This window comes from Anarhichas minor, unplaced genomic scaffold (genome assembly GCF_050575085.1).
Source record: "Anarhichas minor isolate MPS153535 unplaced genomic scaffold, ASM5057508v1 ptg000040l, whole genome shotgun sequence".
NCBI classification, from domain to species: domain Eukaryota; kingdom Metazoa; phylum Chordata; class Actinopteri; order Perciformes; family Anarhichadidae; genus Anarhichas; species Anarhichas minor.
In genome coordinates, this window is record NW_027466486.1 from 6,605,001 (window position 1) to 6,623,403 (window position 18,403).

The 18,403-nt window shown below is 42.7% G+C and overlaps 1 protein-coding gene and 1 long non-coding RNA gene across 8 annotated transcripts in view; one reads left to right on the forward strand and one right to left on the reverse strand.

Annotated features, from left to right (window-relative positions):
- LOC142968734 (uncharacterized) overlaps nt 1–6,384 on the forward strand; it is a 35,243-nt gene extending 28,859 nt beyond the window's left edge. For 2 of the 4 annotated variants that reach the window (XR_012959065.1, XR_012959066.1), the window contains 3 exons: nt 2,941–3,079; nt 3,427–3,462; nt 5,618–6,384. This is a non-coding gene — a long non-coding RNA (uncharacterized LOC142968734). Of the gene's footprint in view, nt 3,080–3,426; nt 5,478–5,617 lie in introns of all 4 variants that reach the window. The other 2 variants (XR_012959067.1, XR_012959064.1) reach the window with 2 other exon arrangements.
- The window catches only part of rps6ka1 (ribosomal protein S6 kinase a, polypeptide 1), a 13,817-nt gene extending 534 nt beyond the window's left edge, over nt 1–13,283 (reverse strand). The window contains exons 1-22 of one of the 4 annotated variants that reach the window (XM_076108744.1): nt 13,132–13,282; nt 12,159–12,212; nt 8,246–8,362; nt 8,079–8,160; nt 6,122–6,202; nt 5,888–5,967; nt 5,611–5,717; nt 5,196–5,233; nt 4,580–4,722; nt 4,373–4,443; nt 4,152–4,240; nt 3,986–4,050; nt 3,741–3,843; nt 3,367–3,497; nt 2,933–3,058; nt 2,721–2,810; nt 2,455–2,613; nt 2,061–2,222; nt 1,894–1,970; nt 1,684–1,801; nt 1,442–1,579; nt 1–1,324 (exon numbers count right to left, since the gene is read on the reverse strand). The exon at nt 1–1,324 is cut by the window's left edge and continues 534 nt beyond it. In XM_076108744.1, the coding sequence (XP_075964859.1) occupies nt 1,202–1,324; nt 1,442–1,579; nt 1,684–1,801; nt 1,894–1,970; nt 2,061–2,222; nt 2,455–2,613; nt 2,721–2,810; nt 2,933–3,058; nt 3,367–3,497; nt 3,741–3,843; nt 3,986–4,050; nt 4,152–4,240; nt 4,373–4,443; nt 4,580–4,722; nt 5,196–5,233; nt 5,611–5,717; nt 5,888–5,967; nt 6,122–6,202; nt 8,079–8,160; nt 8,246–8,362; nt 12,159–12,212; nt 13,132–13,170 (2,193 nt within the window). In that variant the 5' untranslated portion in view covers nt 13,171–13,282 and the 3' untranslated portion in view covers nt 1–1,201. Of the gene's footprint in view, nt 1,325–1,441; nt 1,580–1,683; nt 1,802–1,893; nt 1,971–2,060; nt 2,223–2,454; nt 2,614–2,720; nt 2,811–2,932; nt 3,059–3,366; nt 3,498–3,740; nt 3,844–3,985; nt 4,051–4,151; nt 4,241–4,372; nt 4,444–4,579; nt 4,723–5,195; nt 5,234–5,610; nt 5,718–5,887; nt 5,968–6,121; nt 6,203–8,078; nt 8,161–8,245; nt 8,363–9,637; nt 10,317–12,158; nt 12,213–13,131 lie in introns of those variants that run through there. The other 3 variants (XM_076108745.1, XM_076108743.1, XM_076108742.1) reach the window with 3 other exon arrangements.
- Nucleotides 13,284–18,403: the final 5,120 nt, after the last annotated feature.

Sequence of the window (18,403 nt, forward strand, 5' to 3'; positions counted from 1 at the left end):
GTACGGCTTTAAGTCCACAGACTGTGAAGTGCTCAGCGTGTCTTTCACTATTTTGATCACCACTTTCTTTGGACAAAAAGAAAAAGAACAAAACAATCAACAACAAAAGCAGCCAACACAGGAAACAGCATTCAATATGCATTACCCAAGAAACACAAAGAAAATAATAAAAATGAAAAAAAAAAGAAGCAAATATAGAATTTTAACATGCCACATTGTTCCCTGGGCACATTTTCTTTCACAGAAAGCCACCTATTTTACTAGTTTTGTAGTAATAAAAATAAGACATCTCAAATGGTTGCCAGCAGGTTGACCAAGCAGAGAAAAGGGAGCAGAGAGAAACAAGGAAGCCACATGACATCATCACGTCACCGGACCATACACATGACCCTGCAGGATCCTGCAAGACAGCACACACACACACGGACTGCAAGTCATGCAACTGACACACACTCACACGCACACGCACACACTCTCTGTAAAACAAAATACAAGCATAGATTGACATTAACCAAAACATCAGCATTTGACATTTCCCAGAATCCACGTATCCTGGCTGTACCAAAGCCAAAGAGGCATTTATGGCAGAAATGTTTAATATTCATGTTAATAATGCTCTTTCCAAAACATTTAACAGCAGTTGGACAGTACTGTAGTGAGTGCTGTTGGCGCAGGTTGATTTGGCAGCACACCCGCTAATATAAAGCTCATTAACTTTACAAAAAGAACAGGATGACGGACAACAAAACAGGCGGACAGACAGGCGTGCAGCAAGCCGGATGACGACCAATCACAGCAATGACGAGGAGAGAAAACTTTCATTGTCACAATTGAAAAATTATGGCTGCATCGACTCTGTGGCAAGTCATGCACAAACACACACTCACACTCTCACACACATACACACAGCGCTAATACATTTGCCAAAAACCTTTTTATTTTTATTTTTTTGCCCTCATCGCCCCCCATCCATCTTCACGATCTTTTGCCAGTCCACGGAGACTGTCTTACAGCAGCTGATGAGCCCAAAAGAGGATGATCGCCATAGCAGGACAACTGATTTCACAAGATGGGGGCAGGACCACAGTCAGTGTTCCTTGGCTGGTAGAGGCGGGCGGACACTTGAGTCCTCGTGCAAGCTGACTGGGTGGTTGGTTGGTTTTGCTCAGTCTCCAGTGAGCCGATTGGTTGTTTTGAGTCTCTACAGGGAGGTGGAGGGAAGCTTCTTGACGCGCCTCTGAGCTAGGAAGGAGCTCTCGATGGGCTTGAGCTCTGGAGTTGGTTGGGACTTCTTCAGGGCAGAGTAGGTGGCTGCCATCGCACCCTGTACATAAACAGCAGCATGTTGATTGCAGCCCAAATGATTAAACTATCCAAATTGTGGGCATAAAAAAAACAAAAGCCATTCAGTGGCAATTAGAGAAATTTTAAGATCTGTCACCTTGACCAGTTTGGGGTCCTGGTGTGGGAGCTGGCTGTTAGGTAGCTTGTCTCTCTGGACAATCCAGGGATGTTTGAGGACCTGCTTAGCAGTCAGTCTCTGATGGGGGTCCACATGAAGCATCTTGGAAACAAGGTCCTAGAGGGAGCACACATTAAAATATGAAATTGTGACAGAAGTAGACTGGAGTCATCTCTGAGGAACATGAGCAACGGAGCCGTCAGTGAGATTTGTAGCTCTACCTTGGCAGCCTCAGACACAGTGTCCCAGTTGCCTCCAGTCAGACTGAAGTGACCGTTGCCTATCCTGTTCAGGATCTCATTTGGGGTGTCCTCAGGTCCGTTGGCAAATGGAGTAAAACTGGTGGAAGAAAAGGAGACAGATGACGGAGTGACTTAGAAGTACAGTGAGGGAAAAACAATCAGTTTCAAGAAAAAGGTGTTGCTATTCACCCAGCCAGCATGGTGTACAGTAAGACTCCCAGACTCCAGATGTCACATCCTTCGTCATAGCCCTGACGCTTCAACACCTTCAATGACATTTCATTTCACCGTTTAACACCGTAAAGCTTCAATTCAACATCATTCAAGGGACGACACTGAAAAGTGACTCTGCTCACCTCAGGAGCTACAAAGTTAGCAGTGTAGCACGGGGTCATCAGCAGGCCGTTGTTGGCACGCAATTGCTTCGCGAAGCCAAAGTCACAGATCCTGATAGACTCTGGGTTCCCCGACTCGTCAACGTAGAGGATGTTGCTGGGCTTCAGGTCTCTGTGCACCACCTGGAGCGAAACAGGAGGGAGTGATAAAGATAATACAGATAACTGAGGCACAACAAAGCAACAGAAAAGTGAATACTGTATGATAAGATATTCATAAGGCTCATTGGGTTGTGATTTTACTGATTTTAACAGTAAAGTTCTCAGATATTTAAAAAAAAGGGAAGATTAAGCTGATTGTCATGCAGCGGTTTGGTCTCCAGAAGACACGATTCATATTTCTAGTTGTCCTCACCCCCTGTGAGTGCAGGTACTCTGCGGTCTTGGTGATGGTGTGAAGCACAGCGCTGGCCTCTCTCTCCGAAAAGAACTTCTGTTTAAGGATCCGATCCAGCAGCTCTCCTCCACGCATCAGCTCTGTCACCATGAACACCTGCTTGCCATTGTCATACACCTGAGACAGAACGACACACATTATCTTAACACTCACTGTGACACTTGGCACACTTAACGCACCACGGCAATTAACAGTGTGATACGCGTGCATGCTTTTATACTCACATCCTTCAGTGTTATGATGTTTGGGTGCTGTCCATATCGAAGTAGGATCTCAATCTCCTCAGAGGGGTCTGTACTGGTCTTTTCTATCATCTGTCGTCACAATACAATAATGATATTACAGTTATACATATTAAGATACAGCAGACATTGTTGTGCGTTTTCACAGGATTCTTTTTCGTAATGTGTGTGTGTGTGTGTTTGTTTGTTCGTGCCTTGACAGCGTATTCTGTGTTGGTGGCTTTGTGGACACATCGTTTACAGACAGAGAAGGAGCCCATGCCGATGTCTTCTTTCAATATGTAGCCGTCGCTGAACAGCAGATTCTTCCCGTGTAATTGCTGCAGAGGAAGAAGAACGTGGTAAGTAAAGGTCTGGGAACTGACAGAGCCGAGTAGGTAGAAACGTGTCCAATACTGGTTGAAATACTGTCTGTTAAGCCATTTTATTCCCTTCTTCTCCCTGTGTGCCTTACACACCGTGCACATTTGTATTCCCCCCCCCCCCCCTTTAGATAGCTGTAGTTTGTGTATTCAGTTACAAATCTAACTCAGTAAAAGTAAGCAAATCTATTGATCTTGAACTGGATCTCACTCCAGTCAGAGTAAATGAAGAAGAAAAACACAGTGAAGCAACTACTTGTTCTGACCTGGACCACTGGGTGTGGCGGGGGCTTGACTGACTCCACTGAACCTTCCTCCTCCAACAGAGTCGATGCAATAAAGCTGAAGCCTCTGAAGAGCTGGTGAGCTCCGGCACTGGGGGGCACGCCAGGGGAGTCTAGAAGATAATGAGGACGTCTAGTATTGTCTTGGAAGTGATGTTATGTTATATTTTTAAGTGTTCTTGCATCTTAATGGTGGTGTTAATCTGCTGATAATTGGGTCTCCTTTAACTATCCTGTATTGATTTTTTTTTAAGCAGAGGCCGGAATAAATACAATGATCCCACTGAAGTGTTTTCAGGAAGGAAATAGACATGAAGCTAATAGCTATTAGCTAGCATTCAGCTTTGATCTCTGACCTTTCGGGGTGCGGGAGGTGAACTCGGAGTCAAAGTAGAAGGTGTCGTCCGGACGCGCCACCGCCGGTTTGAACGGAGGTTTTAGTTCTCTTCTGAAGAGTTTCTAAAAGGAATAAAGGATTTTTTAATCACACCATATAGTGGAAGAATTTCCTCCCACAAAGATTGATCAATATTCAAAATAAAATTCCCATCAGTGTATTTTATACTGTGCAAGTATTAACATAACCTTGACCGTCACTCACATTCCAGTCTATGGTGGAGAAGAATCCATGTCGTTTGATCTCCTCTGCACCATCTGCACTCGCTGCTGTAAAGAAACATCTCGAAATCTCAACCAATGACACATATGTGATGAGACAGAGCTAAAGTGCATAGGTTGCTGTTTGTGTATCATGAATTGATACTAACCCAGCCTGTTGGTAGGGTTCCTCTTGAACAAAGCCCTGAGCAGAGACTGGGCCTCTGAACTCAGGAACTGAGGCATTCCCAGACGCGCCCTTACGGGGAGAGACAGACGGCAGGCAGCACAAATCATTTCACCAGATATCAAGAGAGGCATTTTCAATAGCGACAGTGTGTGACAACTGGCTTCTGTGTTGGATTGTTCTTCCACCTTTGAGTAAACTCACTTCAGAATCAGGCCCATAGTTTCTTTGCGGTCCTTCCCTTGAAATGGCAGCGATCCAGTCAACATCTCAAACTGGGACACAGAACATGCAACGGTTATCTACATGCCCATGAATACATGAGTGCATAGACCATATATTTTAAAAGTGCTCAGTATAATATAGAAACTAAATCAGTCGCTTTATTCTTAGTAAAATGTTCCTGCTTACCATTAGTACTCCAAACGACCACCAGTCGGCGCTGTGGTCGTGTCCCTGCCTGTTCACAACCTCTGGTGCCATGTACTCAACGGTACCACAGAAGGAATACGCTTTCTTCTCATGATCGATGGCTTCTTTACACAAGCCAAAATCTGGAAAAACACACCACAAGACAAAGTCAGCTCATCCCTACACAGCATCAAAGTGTAGTTACAAATGTCACTTATTTTACATTTTTTAATAAGTGTCAATATACTGACATTAATAAAAAATAATAAACACTATTTTACAGCACGTTCTTTGTCAGCATTTGCCCCTCAGTGAGACTTGTTATAATTGCCTCTCTATAATCTGCTACGGTCACCTTTGGTTCAATGGCGGCACGACCCGGGAGTAAATAAAGGGCGGTGATTATGGATGACGATAGAGAAGATAAAAATGTAATAATTAACTTAGGTAACAAGTACAGGGCCATATGCAGATATCTGGAGTCAGCAAGATAAGGCTGTCACCCCCCTGTGACTAATGAAGGTCAAGGAGAGGAAAGTGTGTGTGTGTGTGTGTGTGTGTGTGTGTGCGTGTCCGACAGAGAGACTGGGTGTGAAGGAAGGAGCTGGAGAATCACCTGTGAGTTTGATATGTCCCTCCTCATCCAGGAGAATGCTAAAGGAAAACATAGTGAGATGTTGAATAGTCAACGTATTTGAAGGTGTGAACAATCAATCCTTAAGACATCACACACTGCTCATTCTGCTCGTGATATAATAATAACCGTGACAACATAAGATCAGTAGCAGCACTGTATGGCATATGCACACCACACCACTTTACGAATATAAAATTGTGCCACTTTTTTAGGATTTGCCTTACTGATGGCCAGTGCAGTGCAAGAATGTTTAAGTGAGAGGTCAGTGATGACGTTGTCAGGCACAGGGGTCTGGCATACATCCAGATGGTTTGGGGTCCAATAGGCATGGTTCATGCAATATGCATTTGTCTATATATGTTTCTGTGCATTCAGAATGTCCATTTGCTCTTACTTTTCAGGTTTGAGGTCCCTGTAAATGATGCCCAGGCTATGGAGGTGGTCCAGCCCTAATGCCAGCTCTGCTAGATAAAACTTTACATCCTCCTCTGTGAACATCACCTGGAAGGCACGGGACACAGAAACAGGGTGAATGCATGCATAAAAGAGAGAGAACGACATCACAAGAGAGAGACGATGGAGAAAAATGTGATACATTATAAATAATAAATGACTGGACTTTTTGGATCGTAGGCCGGTAAAACACCAAAAATCTGACATATCACTCTCACCTCTTTGGAGAGTCTGGTGAAGAGATCTCCTCCTCTGAGAAAGTCCAGGATCAAGTACAACTTCCCTTCAGTCTGGAACGCTACAAACACAAAGACAGTTTGAGGACAAACGACAACAACAAATCAGGAAACATGACTGAGGAAAGTTTCTTGAATTTACAGCAATAAGACGGGAATGAATGCATTATGTTAAGTTTGGGAAGTAAAATGAAATAAATACTCAAGCTGACTCACCATAGTGCAGTTTGACAACAAACGGGTGGTTGACATCTGCGAGGATGTCTCTCTCCATCTTGGTTCTCACACGGTCTCTCACTGAAGGACGAATAAGAGCACATAGTTAAGTGCGTACGTATAAAACTTTGATATTGAAAAGTAGGCTGACAAAGCCCTCCAACAATTTTCCCTTTACTCACTGTGGTCTGGTAATGGCATGGCCGAATTAGGTTAAAAATATTTGGTTTCTAGTTGGCTTCACAATAAAAGGATCAATACTTTGCTGAATTATAATTGAAGAGGCTGCCGGGGCCACGCAGAGTTTCAGTTTGGTGAGCAAAGTGAAACTGCACCACATCCGTTCGCGGGACCATGTGAACAAATCTCATGCTCTGATGTTTATCAGGAGAATGAGACCACCTGTGCGCAAAAGTTAAAAAACAACTGCAAGCTGTGGTTGTATGCAGTTCTCTATGATTTACAGGAAAAGATACACCCTTTTTTTTTTTTTTACGAAACTGAGGGTACTGTCACTTTAAAAACAAACAATGCAATCATCACAAAAGCCAAAGAGAAAGCAGACAGACACACAATTAGCATGCAGACAACAATGGCGTAAGTAGTTGCAGCATGCAGTGAATGAAAAAAAGGGACATTGTATCAACATTGTTCATTAGAAAGCCTAACAGCAATAGGAGCAGGTTGCTCATGCTACTCTTTATGAAGATACTGTGCAAAGGGTAGTGTTGGGTATCGTTTGGGTTTTTTCCGATACCGGTGCTAAAACGATACTTTTAAAACGATACCGGTGCCTAAACCGATACTTTTTTCTTCAAATTGAACAATATATTAACTGTTAAAGTATACTATAAATATAAATAAATACAAAACACTTTGCTTCAAACTACAGCTTCAAACTTTTTAACTTCAAACTATGAACAATATATTAACTGTTAACAGTTTACAGTATACTTAAATAAATATAGATAAACACACACACACTCTGTACACACACACTACAGCTTCAAACTTCAGCAATTATTTTGCAGAAATATGAGCATATATGCCTTCTCTTGCAAAATACGACCTCTCCTGACTTGTTTTATTTTATTTAACCAGTTGGTGGCGCTAATGCGCCAATTCGTCGTTTGCCAACCGCCACTACACCTCAAAGAAGAAGAAGAAGGTTTCGCGTGCCTGTGCGTGTTAGCGCTAAGTACCCGGATGTCGATAGAGGAAGTCAGTAGCCTGCCAGCCGTATGACAGATCTCGTTCTTTGTTTTTTTTAATGAATCATGGCCGAAGCTTCGCCAGAATGATGGAGGGGTTTGTTTCTAAGCGCGCACGGCTCGTCCGGTTGTAATAATACTACGAGTGAGGAGCGGAGGACCGATGCTATCGTTAGCATCGTTAGCTAACCTAGGACGGAGTCATCAGAGTAGTGTCAAAAAAGTATTTCAATCGGCTCAGGCACCGAAAGGAAGCACCGAAATCTGCGTTGCATTTCGGTCCGGTAGATACCGGTCATATAGGAACCGGTACCATACCGGCACCGGTTTTCGGTACCCAACCCTAGCAAAGGGTGGTCGTCCCGTGACAGAAAACCTCCTCAGCCTCCCTCTGCCTTTCTCCTCTGTGATGATCTCCAGAGAATCTAGAGTCAGGCCAAGAATAGATCCCTCTTTCTTGATCAAATTGTTGATCCTGTTCCTATCCACAGCTGTAATGCTGTAATTCATATTTGGACAATAGACTAAACATTTCAGCACTAAATCAATACATATAATTCGAACATTCCCTCTACAAGAAGATGCCCTGCATCTGGTGGTGTGCTCTAGAACATGTTTACGACGTTAACAGCTGGTCGGGACATTCAAACAGTTTTGGTCACGATTACACTTTCTGAGAACAAAGCCAGCCTTTTATACCGTCCCACTGTGATGAAACCATTGAAGCACGTCACAGGCTCCTGTACCTTTGAGTGTGGCCTTCTTGAGGACCTTCATGGCATAGAGCTGATTGGCATCGGGGTCGGTCACCTTTCGCACCAGGAACACCTGCAATTGCATCAGATCAGGGATTGAGAGCGCGAGAGGGCAAATACCAATGTCAGACAAAGGGAGCAGCAGAGGTAGCAGTTACCTTGCCAAAGGATCCTTGTCCCAACACTTTGAGCAGTTCAAACTGAGAGGCGTCAGCCTTCTCCGAGCCCTCCTTGACCACGTGGGTGATGTTGATCTCCTTGATGTCTCCATCTTCCTGAAGAGTGCAAAATAGAGAGGGAAAAACACAATTAACCCAGTCGGTACTCACAGAACAAATGGCTAAAACAAAGAGGATATGCGTGTTTGTAAGGATTGTGCGAAGGACGGTAAATGTCAGAGATTGTTTGATGTGCAAAAAGAGAAGTTCTTTCATAGGAGTTTCTTTTGCTGCCAAAAACAAAATATCAAAATAAAACACTCCAGAAAGAGGAAGCACAGTAAAAAGTGTGTAAGACTGAGCGATAGCACCCAGTAAGTCTGGTCAATGTGTGTTTAAAAAAAAAAGTAGTTTCTGGAAATGATGGTGACTGCAACATCACAAGCGACGCATTTTAAACAATGCAATGTAAAATGCCTCCAGTGGCTTGGTTTTGGACACAAGTTGCATAACCTCAAAAGGCTTTTAAGAAAACTTCTCGGGTTGTTTACAGGGTGGAGCACTGCCACTGCTCACAACCCCACCCCACACTGCTGACCTGGTGTCAACCTCACCCACAACACATCCAACATCCTTCAGAAAGGCAACAACCACATTAGCAAGTATTTTTCTCAGTTTCCTGTACTCATACTGTGGTTGGTGGGACAACATGATTTCTTTTATTTATTTATTGTACCTGTGCCCTGGAGGCTCACAGCCTTTAAAAGTGTATATTTCAAAACTTGGGACTAGAAAGTAGGACATCTTGCCTGTGCCAGTTTATCCCTTGAATTTGTCCTCTGCAGACACAAGATGCAACGCACACCTCTATCACGCATGCCAAATCATAGACAAACTATTTCAGTCGGTAGTCATGTACACTAGCATTTATCAAGTAAAAAATACCATTTTAATAGGATTGTTAATTTGTGGTTGGACAAAATGTGCAATTTTGGAATGTGGCAATGTGGAAACATCATTTTTTTGTCCTAAACTAAAAAAATGTATCTTAATCACCAAAAAGACTGCAGAATCAGTCATAACAAAAATGCTTAAGTTTCAACAACACACCATAAACAGCCAACACCACAGGCCACTTCAGGCTGGGGCTTTATCTGAAAACAGGAAACCAGAGTTGGTGAACATGCAGTTTCTCAGCTGCACCTTGTTTCTAAACAACCACAGATAACAGCGAGCATCGAGTCTCTGGTGCTTTGCAGCGTTAATAAATCCCACTTCTGCTACTTCATTTAAAAATGGCCGTGCTTAACGCCAACACAACGCCACTAACAGCCCTCTGGAGACTATACTCAGAGTTTATCAAGATGCCAATATGAGGAGGTATCACTTTACCGTCCAGTGGTTCCTCAGCGCAGGTAAAGTGTCAGTGCTGTTGCCTGTTGCAGCTGTTGATCTGCAGCCGTTACCGTCTGGAGGGCAAACAGCCAAGGCTTTGTCCTTTTTGAACAGGTAGAGGGTCAGCAAGCGGCTCAGGTTGAACTTTCTCTTGTCCTTTTCCATCTCAGCATTGCCAAAGCCTCTCCTTCATCATCCTACTCATGTCCATGAGAAGGCAAACGCCGCACTAGCTCACGTAAATCATCTTAAACCGCCCCACATCTCACCACAAGCTCACTTTAGACTCATCCGTGCACTCATGTCAGGATTAGTTCTGTGGACAGAGTAAATATGGAAACGTGTCTCAGCCTGTTCCTTTTTATCTATTCTCTCTTGAGGGTCCTTCAGCTATACGTTTTTATCTACTCTTCATCTTCATTTCTTCTTCTTCCATCATCTCTCCTGTCCTCCCTCTCTCCATTGCTCTCTGTGTTGGTCTGATTAGCCCCTTGTGTTCTCAGTGACTGACTGCAGCTGAAGTGAACTAGAACCAAAAAGGGCAGGAAGGAAGAACTTGCTCATATTCTCAGTCCTGCACCCAACAAGTCCCACACACACACACACATCTGCAGCTAAGAGAGACAGAGAGACGCAGTGTGTGTGTGTGTGTGTGAGTGAGTGAGAGAGAGACGGATTGAAATTGACAATACAAAAGGAGAGTTGGAAATAGTGACAAATAATCATACAATATGTCACTACATGATCCTGTGTTGTTATTTGTCTCAAAAGTACTTTGTCTCCAAAACCCAGCTCTATTCCGCTTCCCTTTACCCACAAATCAACAGCAGTTGAGGACAGGGGGAGGTAGGCAGAGAGAGGATGAGGTGTTCAGGCGATTCTGACGACCTCTCGCCTTTCGGATGAGAGACATTTCCCTGTCTGTGGAAAGGCACGTCCCTCTCTTCCTTCTTGTAATAGTCCATTCCTGCTTATCCTGTCTCTTAAAACAGCTCTCACCGGTCATAAGTGTCCTCTCGCTCTTTTTCCTCCATGAGTCTCTCACTTTATTGCTCTTTGTGCAGTAAATCCTCTTCAACAAAAGAGAATAGGGCTGTTACACACCCGTGTAAATACAGCGCATGAGTCAACTTCTCTCCTGACCAAACGGTACAGCATAACCCAGCTGTCAGCAGACCTCTGATTGCACTGCATTGCGGTCCTTACTCGGGAAAAAAAGGTTGACTTGAACAATTTTGCGATTGGTGAATTGAAGTTCCAGAGGGCAGAGACACAAAAATGCTAAAGTGTGTTAGCCTGACCAGGATAAAATGCAGAGGTGTTACCAGCGTCGGAAATACACGAGGGCAAAGGGCAAAACTGCCCCTAAGAAATATCATTTTGCCCCTGATATCACTAGGAGAGGGGCAAAAAATGCCCCCGAACTTTCTAAACGAATAAATAAATGGAGCGCTTCTTAATCAGACCTGTGACTGCGAGACTGCGGTCAACTCAGCAGACACTAACATGTTAGTGCACCTATATCCTGAAATTCACGGTAAACTCATTCAAACGGCGCAGATCGGGAGAGAGCGAAGGACGTTGAAAGTTAACGGAAAGATTAACGTGAGACAACATCCGGTTTCTTCAGACGAACATCCGGTTTTCAGAATAAGATGCCAACAAAGTATACATATTGCATAATGGAAATTAGATTAAATGAATTATATTCACATTAAGTATAACACATGCTACCTGCATCTCGTGAGTTAAAGGGAAAATACACCTAAATTGTGCGTAAAGTGTCTTTATTCTTTGATTTGAGGGTTGCTGGAAATGAATAATACCTGACTGACAGTCAATTTAGATATTTTAAGAAGCAAAAACTCTGAACTGAATTTATACCTTCAAATGGCACATTTTTTAAATTTTTAAGGTGCTATAAAAATGTTTTTCTCAAAAATTCCACACAATGACTAATGCATAAGTTCAGGACAAAAATGGGTAATATCACAATATTTGAGGTGCTACAAAAATATTTTTTCTGAATAATTCCATACAATGACTGATGTATATGTAATCAAGGCATCGTTGACTTAATAATTGTTAATAGTTGTTTAAAACATTTAATAACAATAAATAACCACAAAGAAATAAGAATAAAATTGAATATGATTGTCTGATTTACGTTTGTTTTTTGTTAAAAGAAAAAATCAAAGAAAACACTTTGAATCTGTAGACTACTGCCTAATAGTCTTATTATTGCCTTTTGATGACAATTGCTCATATATTGTAAGCCTAAATAAGTATATTTATTATTTTGAACAAAGGTTAAATGTTATTTCACAAGTTTCAAAAAGTGCCCCCAATTTTTTGAAAATGCCCCTGGATTTCAGTCAGTGGGGGCAAAAATTGCCCCCAAAAAAATATGTAAATTTCCTACCCTGGGTGTTACTGTAAGCACCAGCCTGAGTGTGTGTTGGCTGCAGATTGCTTTGATATAGAGCACAGCTGTACAGTAGAAGTGGTCAGAGCTTACCTTGACTCTAATGTTGGCAATTTCTCTCTCTATCCAGGTGATATGAGACACGTTCTGAGATGAGAGGATGGTTGTGTTGGAAGTTAATATAGGTTATAGAGAACATACTTGTAAAATTTCAATATGAAGGAAATAAAAATACAGATGTATTGGACACAAATAAAAAGGGTCCTTGCGCGCGCGCGCGCGCGCGCGTGCGTGCAAGGACCCTTTTAGAAAAGTTAGAAAAGGGCCAAATGGCGATGGTTGCCACACTAGTGACAGGAAACTTCTCTTCCCTCCTTGTTCTCACTTCCTCTTTTCTTAAACTGATCTAGTTTCCTTCCTGCTCGATAATTTGCAGAAATTTCTGCGAGCAGCGGGGAGCTGGATTTCCCAGTATAACTGCTGCTCAAATTTATAATTTCACCAAACGTATCTGACTCACACATGTAGGTGTTTAAGAATGTGTAAGAATTTAATGGCCTCTGCACATCACAATGGTTCGGATGAACTGCTTAAATGTTATTGTGTTCATTTGACTATTTAGTGCATCAACGCACAGGCTGAACACTAGCATGTCCAAACAGAAAGTGAGTTCCTGGATTAGCACTAGCTTGAAATCGATTGCACATGTGAAATCAAAAAAAGGATAGAAGTTTGAGTTTCAATAAACTAACAGAATTAAGCATTGAGGAGGTGCTCTAGGGTTAAAGGAGGTGGAAGCTAAATAAGTCCTCCTGCGTTTCTCTCCCTTCAATACCGGGAAGCTGGCAGCTCAGCATCACGTCCACCCGCACAAAGGAAACCCCTTCCACTCCTCCAAAAATACCATACACACACACACACACACACACACTCGCTCACACAGCTGCTTGAAGCTTCGGCAAAGTCCCCAGTCGAACAAACACATGCCTGGCCCCGGCACCACCCACGCTCTCAACATCAAGTTGAGGTTAATGACAAGCAAACATGAACAAAAGCCACCACTTGCCTCTTGTGTGCGACGGGTACGGAATATGAGCCTCCACATGTCCGTATATTTCCATGTCACTGGTGTCAGTGAATCTCTGTGACATGCAGGGTCTTACAAATACAGCACACGGCATCTACGTCAGAGTTAGCCAACACTTTCTGTATGCAATACCAAAATGACAGACCTACAAGTATACTCTAGTAGGAAGTAAATGTGCAGCAGATTGACTGGTTGGGGATAGAGGTAGGAGGAAGGAAATGGGTACAGAGCTGCAGGAAGTGTCTCTTAGGAAGTGTTTTCTCATTGGAAGCAGCAGGGAGTGGTATAGTGACAGAGGAAGAAGGGGAAAAAGACACTGTTGCCGGAGCACAGAGCAGTTCCAGGCAAGTCTACTCAACTGTTTCACACAGTTTGAAGTGAAGTTGAACAAAAAACAGAGATTCACTCTGCATAATTAAGCACCCTGTATGATTACACAAGCCTCTGTTGGCAACCGCAGGAGTTCCCAGAGAAGGGGAGGAAAGTAATTGCATGCTGAGGCATGCTCGTCAAGAATCAGAGATTTGACAATCCTGTATTAAGTTTGCATTTCCTCTGGGTAAATGCATCCGTTGGAATTAGAAGTTGCATGTCAGTTAAAACTTGGACCTTCAGTAGCTTGTATCTTTCTGACAGATAGAAAGCAGATGTACTACCTCCTGTCAGACCAACATGGTGTAATGGTCTTTGACAAACACAAGGGGCCAGTGCAAGTCTACAGCCAGGCCAGTGCTCCAAAGACGAGTGCCATGAGAGAAGAGCTTTAGCCAAGTAAGGGCATGTTCACATTGTTAGCACATGCCTCCTCCACTGTTGGCTCCGACATTATTACAACAAAGCAGATAAACGTTAGGACCGATGGGGAGCCTGTGGGAGGTGACAGAGGCTGACCTGTTGAACAAAAAAACTGTCAAATCACAGCAGCAAGTTAAAGCCCTTTGACAGCAATGTCTTGTCCTAACGTTCGCCCTGTGACAATGAGGTTTAGAAGAGTGAGATGATTGAAGAGCTGAAAAAGACAAGACAATTACAGTATTTGTCTCACTGTAGCCTCTCGTCTTTCCTAGAAAATGAAGCAGGAGCAGCACCTGCACGTTGTCAAATGCATGACAGTTCTGACTGCTGAATTGAGAAAGTCCAGAGTGGGAGACAGCATAAACGAGTAGTGTACATGAAGGGAGACAGAGTAGTCTAAACATCCAACCAACCAACCAACCGTGCATCAGTCTCATTACTATGAAAACAAATGTCCTACAATAGACTTGGTCTGCCTGAGCAGACACAAAGAGGGGAGAATACACTGCAGTACCTCGACTGTGATAAAGAATGTGCGATTACTTAATTAGAACTGAAGAGTAAAAGACACAGAAAAGAGTTGGAAATAGTGAATGTTTCAAGCAATTGATGACTGATCAAAGTGGTGGTAGATTCATTTTCTGTCGAGTAATCGATCAATCTAATATTTTCTATAATATTTGAAGGATCATTAATAAAAACAAGCTGGCTGTTTATCCTCCTCCAGAATGACACTTGATTCTGCTTTTGTCCACCTGGATAATAAACCAAACCAGTCTATTAACAACTTACTAACATGTATAACTGCAGACTGGATGGACTGCATAAAAACAAACGCAGATTAAAGCACCGGTTTAGTCCCGCTTCAGTGATGGCTTGTTTGCACCGAGTCAGTGTGCCTTTGGTTCAGAGTTGTGTTGGGTGCTTGAAACGTGTCCAGAAATGTGTGCAGGCAGGCGCCCTAATCTGTTAGGTGAGAGGCAGGAATGTCTCCCTCTGTTTGCTTCAGTCTGAAACTCTTCCCTCTCTGCCCCTTCATCATCTCTGAAGGCAGGGCTGCTATATTTTGGTGGGCAGGGCTGACTCATCCTTTCCTGTTCATTATCTGTTTTTTCCTTTGATGAACAGCCTGCTCCGACAACACACCTTTCTTTCCACTTCGCCAAAAAGTTTCTCCACCTGTCCAACTTCAATCGGTCCGTTCGCCTGTCCCCCCATTCGTTCTCCCACTTACTCTGTTGACCATCTAGCAACACCTGCAGTCAGCCATGACTGACAGGACGGTAGGGGAAGAGGTGGAAAGAGGGAAGGAAGGTAGTGGGAAGAGGCAACGCTGCAGCTGGACAATCATCCGTTCCCAGTGCAATCCTTAGACATCCCAACATGGTGCTTTAATACTAGCTGGGGCAGGCCGGATGAGAACAGATTTAAAGAATGTCATAAAAGAAGAGACAAATGGAGAAGAAATAAAAAGTTTAGGTTCCGGCTGAATGAGAACAAAGAACTAGCAGCCCAGCAAAGACTTATAGACTTAATCCCTCACTACTTAACGTGATTATCTCCGTCTTTGCCAGTGTTGTTATCCCACAGAAATATAGAGACAAGAGTTTCATCTATAGAACAGATAGTAGAATAAGAAAGATTGTTATAAGTATGAGCAATACCTACAATACAATTCGTTTGTGGAATCAGTGCTACCATAGCGCATTACATTATAGTACAAAAACAGATATGTAGATACAGAAGAAGATAATGAAAAGGTGGTTTATGACTAGTCACAGGTTTATCCATCACTGTTGATCGGCAACATGTTTCGATCCTTGACTTCTTCGTAAAGGGTTCTGGAGTTACTAAACATCCTTTAGCAGACCATCTGCTTATCCGCGCTCACACACACACACACACACACACACACACACACGCAAATGTTTTAATGAGCAGGATCTTTCGACTAGCATAGATGCTAGTTTTATATCAAATGCTATAAGACAAGTTAAAGGTGGATGTTACAGAATTAGCACAGATGCTACAGGAAATCCTGTGTTGGCATAGGTACTAATAATATCCCCAGCAAGGATAGCAGTAAGATGAGAGGCAGTTCAGTGCTGGGCCAGTTGACATGAGGCCTTAATGACCTTGTGTAATATCCACAGTGGCAGCGACGGTCAATAAATAAATAAAAGAGAGACGGAAATGGCAGGGGGGAGTAAAAGAGATAAAAAGAGAGGGCTAGATAATAGGTCTATTCAAGAGTTGAATATCGGTGCTGGTAATTTAAACATTGAGGTCATCAGAGTTAAAGCTAAGCGGGCTGACTGAAATGTGCAGCACTCTACTTCACCATTCACAGAATAACATTACGTGAGCAACGTTCTTTTCGTCAACCATTTCCTAACTTCTACGTCATTACCTAACCGGTCCCACTCTCATAGTTTTAACTCTTCACACCAGCCAGAGCAGCCTAAAATAGCAGCTTCAAATCTCAGTCAATACTTCCTGCTTCCTCCGTCTCGTGGTTCTCCTCTTTCCTTAAATATCAACCTGACCACTTGCCAAAAACACACACGTATAAATCAAAACACAGGCGTAGGCATCCTTCCTGAACTTAAACACGATTCATAACCTTGTGCACTGTTCCAAAACGCGTCCGACTATCAGTGTTTTCTTCATATATATATAAACTCCACCACCTCCAACACTTGAGATGGGAAATTGTATGATGACTATTTCACCAGCCGAGCACTGCCCAGGTAGACACACCTTCATCCTTCTCCGTTGAGGCCAGATCAGTGGCATCTAACCCTTCCTGTTTGTAACACTTCACTTGTACACGATGTCAGGCTAAAATGTCACTGGCACGCTCACAATTAAATATAAATAGACGTGACGTGGATTTAAATTAAGAAAACATGAGCATGTATGTTCACTGAAGGATGGAGTCCAGGCACTAACAGTTTTAAGAAAGTACATTTTCTCCTCTTACTTCATCAAAAAAGCACATTGTGGTAGTGTTCTCTCTGTTAACGACTTTTAATGGCTAAAAAGGAAGAATCATATGATCTTTAATGGTAATGAAGAGCACTGAGACCTTCATAACATGATGTATTTATTTGAATTAAATTTTTGCTGTATTGATGTTTTTTCAGCCACTCTGGGACAGCAGAACAAACTGTAAACACTACATTGACACATTGTAAAGCTCATATGCATATGTGTTGGCAAACAGTTGTCTATTTACAGATCCAGCAGTAACATTAACATTCATTTGGAATCATGTTTATGGTCACCTGATGAATGTACGCAAGTCCAAAACGTTCACTTTGTCTGATGTTTGGTGCCAGGCATGACATTCAAACAGGGTTTATGAAATCAGATAATAATCAGATAACAGCTGCCAGCTGTGGTTGGACAAAGTTGATGAGACCGCCGACACTGAACCAAGTTGTGTTGCCGTCGAACCAAAACAAATCAGCGGAAAAAAGCTGAAATGCTCCGTAGAGCCGAGGGGCGCTGCAGAGTTGTGTGAATTCTCCACGGATTCAGCGACTAATTATACATTACACAGTCATTTGACCCATAGTTATATAATTGATTTGTGCAGATTTGAATATGTCAGAAAATACGATTTTCTCCTTATTGTAATACGCAGGGGAAAAAAGAAGCTCACCGTTGCTGCTAAATTGAGTTGAAAACAAATGAATGAAGATGAATCGTCTAGTTGTCAAAGCTTCTGACAAAAGTATGACGTGGCCAGCAAAAGACAGAATTTACAAGCATTTGGCTGCTGAAAACTTGGACCGCTGCCTTTGGCCATGTCAGTCGATGTTAAACCAGTTCATCCTGAAGCCCAGAAGAGTACATCAATTGCAGAAGTTGACACTCAGGTGCGAGTATTACAATGAGATGCGGAAATAAATAAATATCTTCATCTCGGGGGGAATAATCAGATCTGTGTTTTTCTCAACTCATCTGTATATAAATTAAATTGTGGAATTTTTGCATTTCCTGTAATGCTTATGACACTGCTGTTATGTCACGGCAAAAGGTTATATGATCCCGGTAAATCTGCTGAGAAAGAGAATATGTATATATATATAAATATATATGAACATATGAGTGAGAGAGGAGAGAAAGAGAGAAAGAAAAGAAGAAAAAACATGGCAGACAGAACACACAAATTGAAGTAAAAAGAAAACGCAGCAGCGGTTTTATTGAATCAAGAGAGAAGGGCAGAGATAACAAACACCATCAGCATCCATATTAATGAGAGCTAAAGGATGAGAGGAACTGGTCGGAACATTTTCCTTAAACGACCCTGAGAGGGAGATGCGTGAAACTATGGCAACTGTGTCTGTCTCCATCTCCCAGCATCCTCTTTCTATGATAAGAGGTGTTAGCAAGGCCACACACACACACACACACACACACACACCCACACACACACACACACACACAC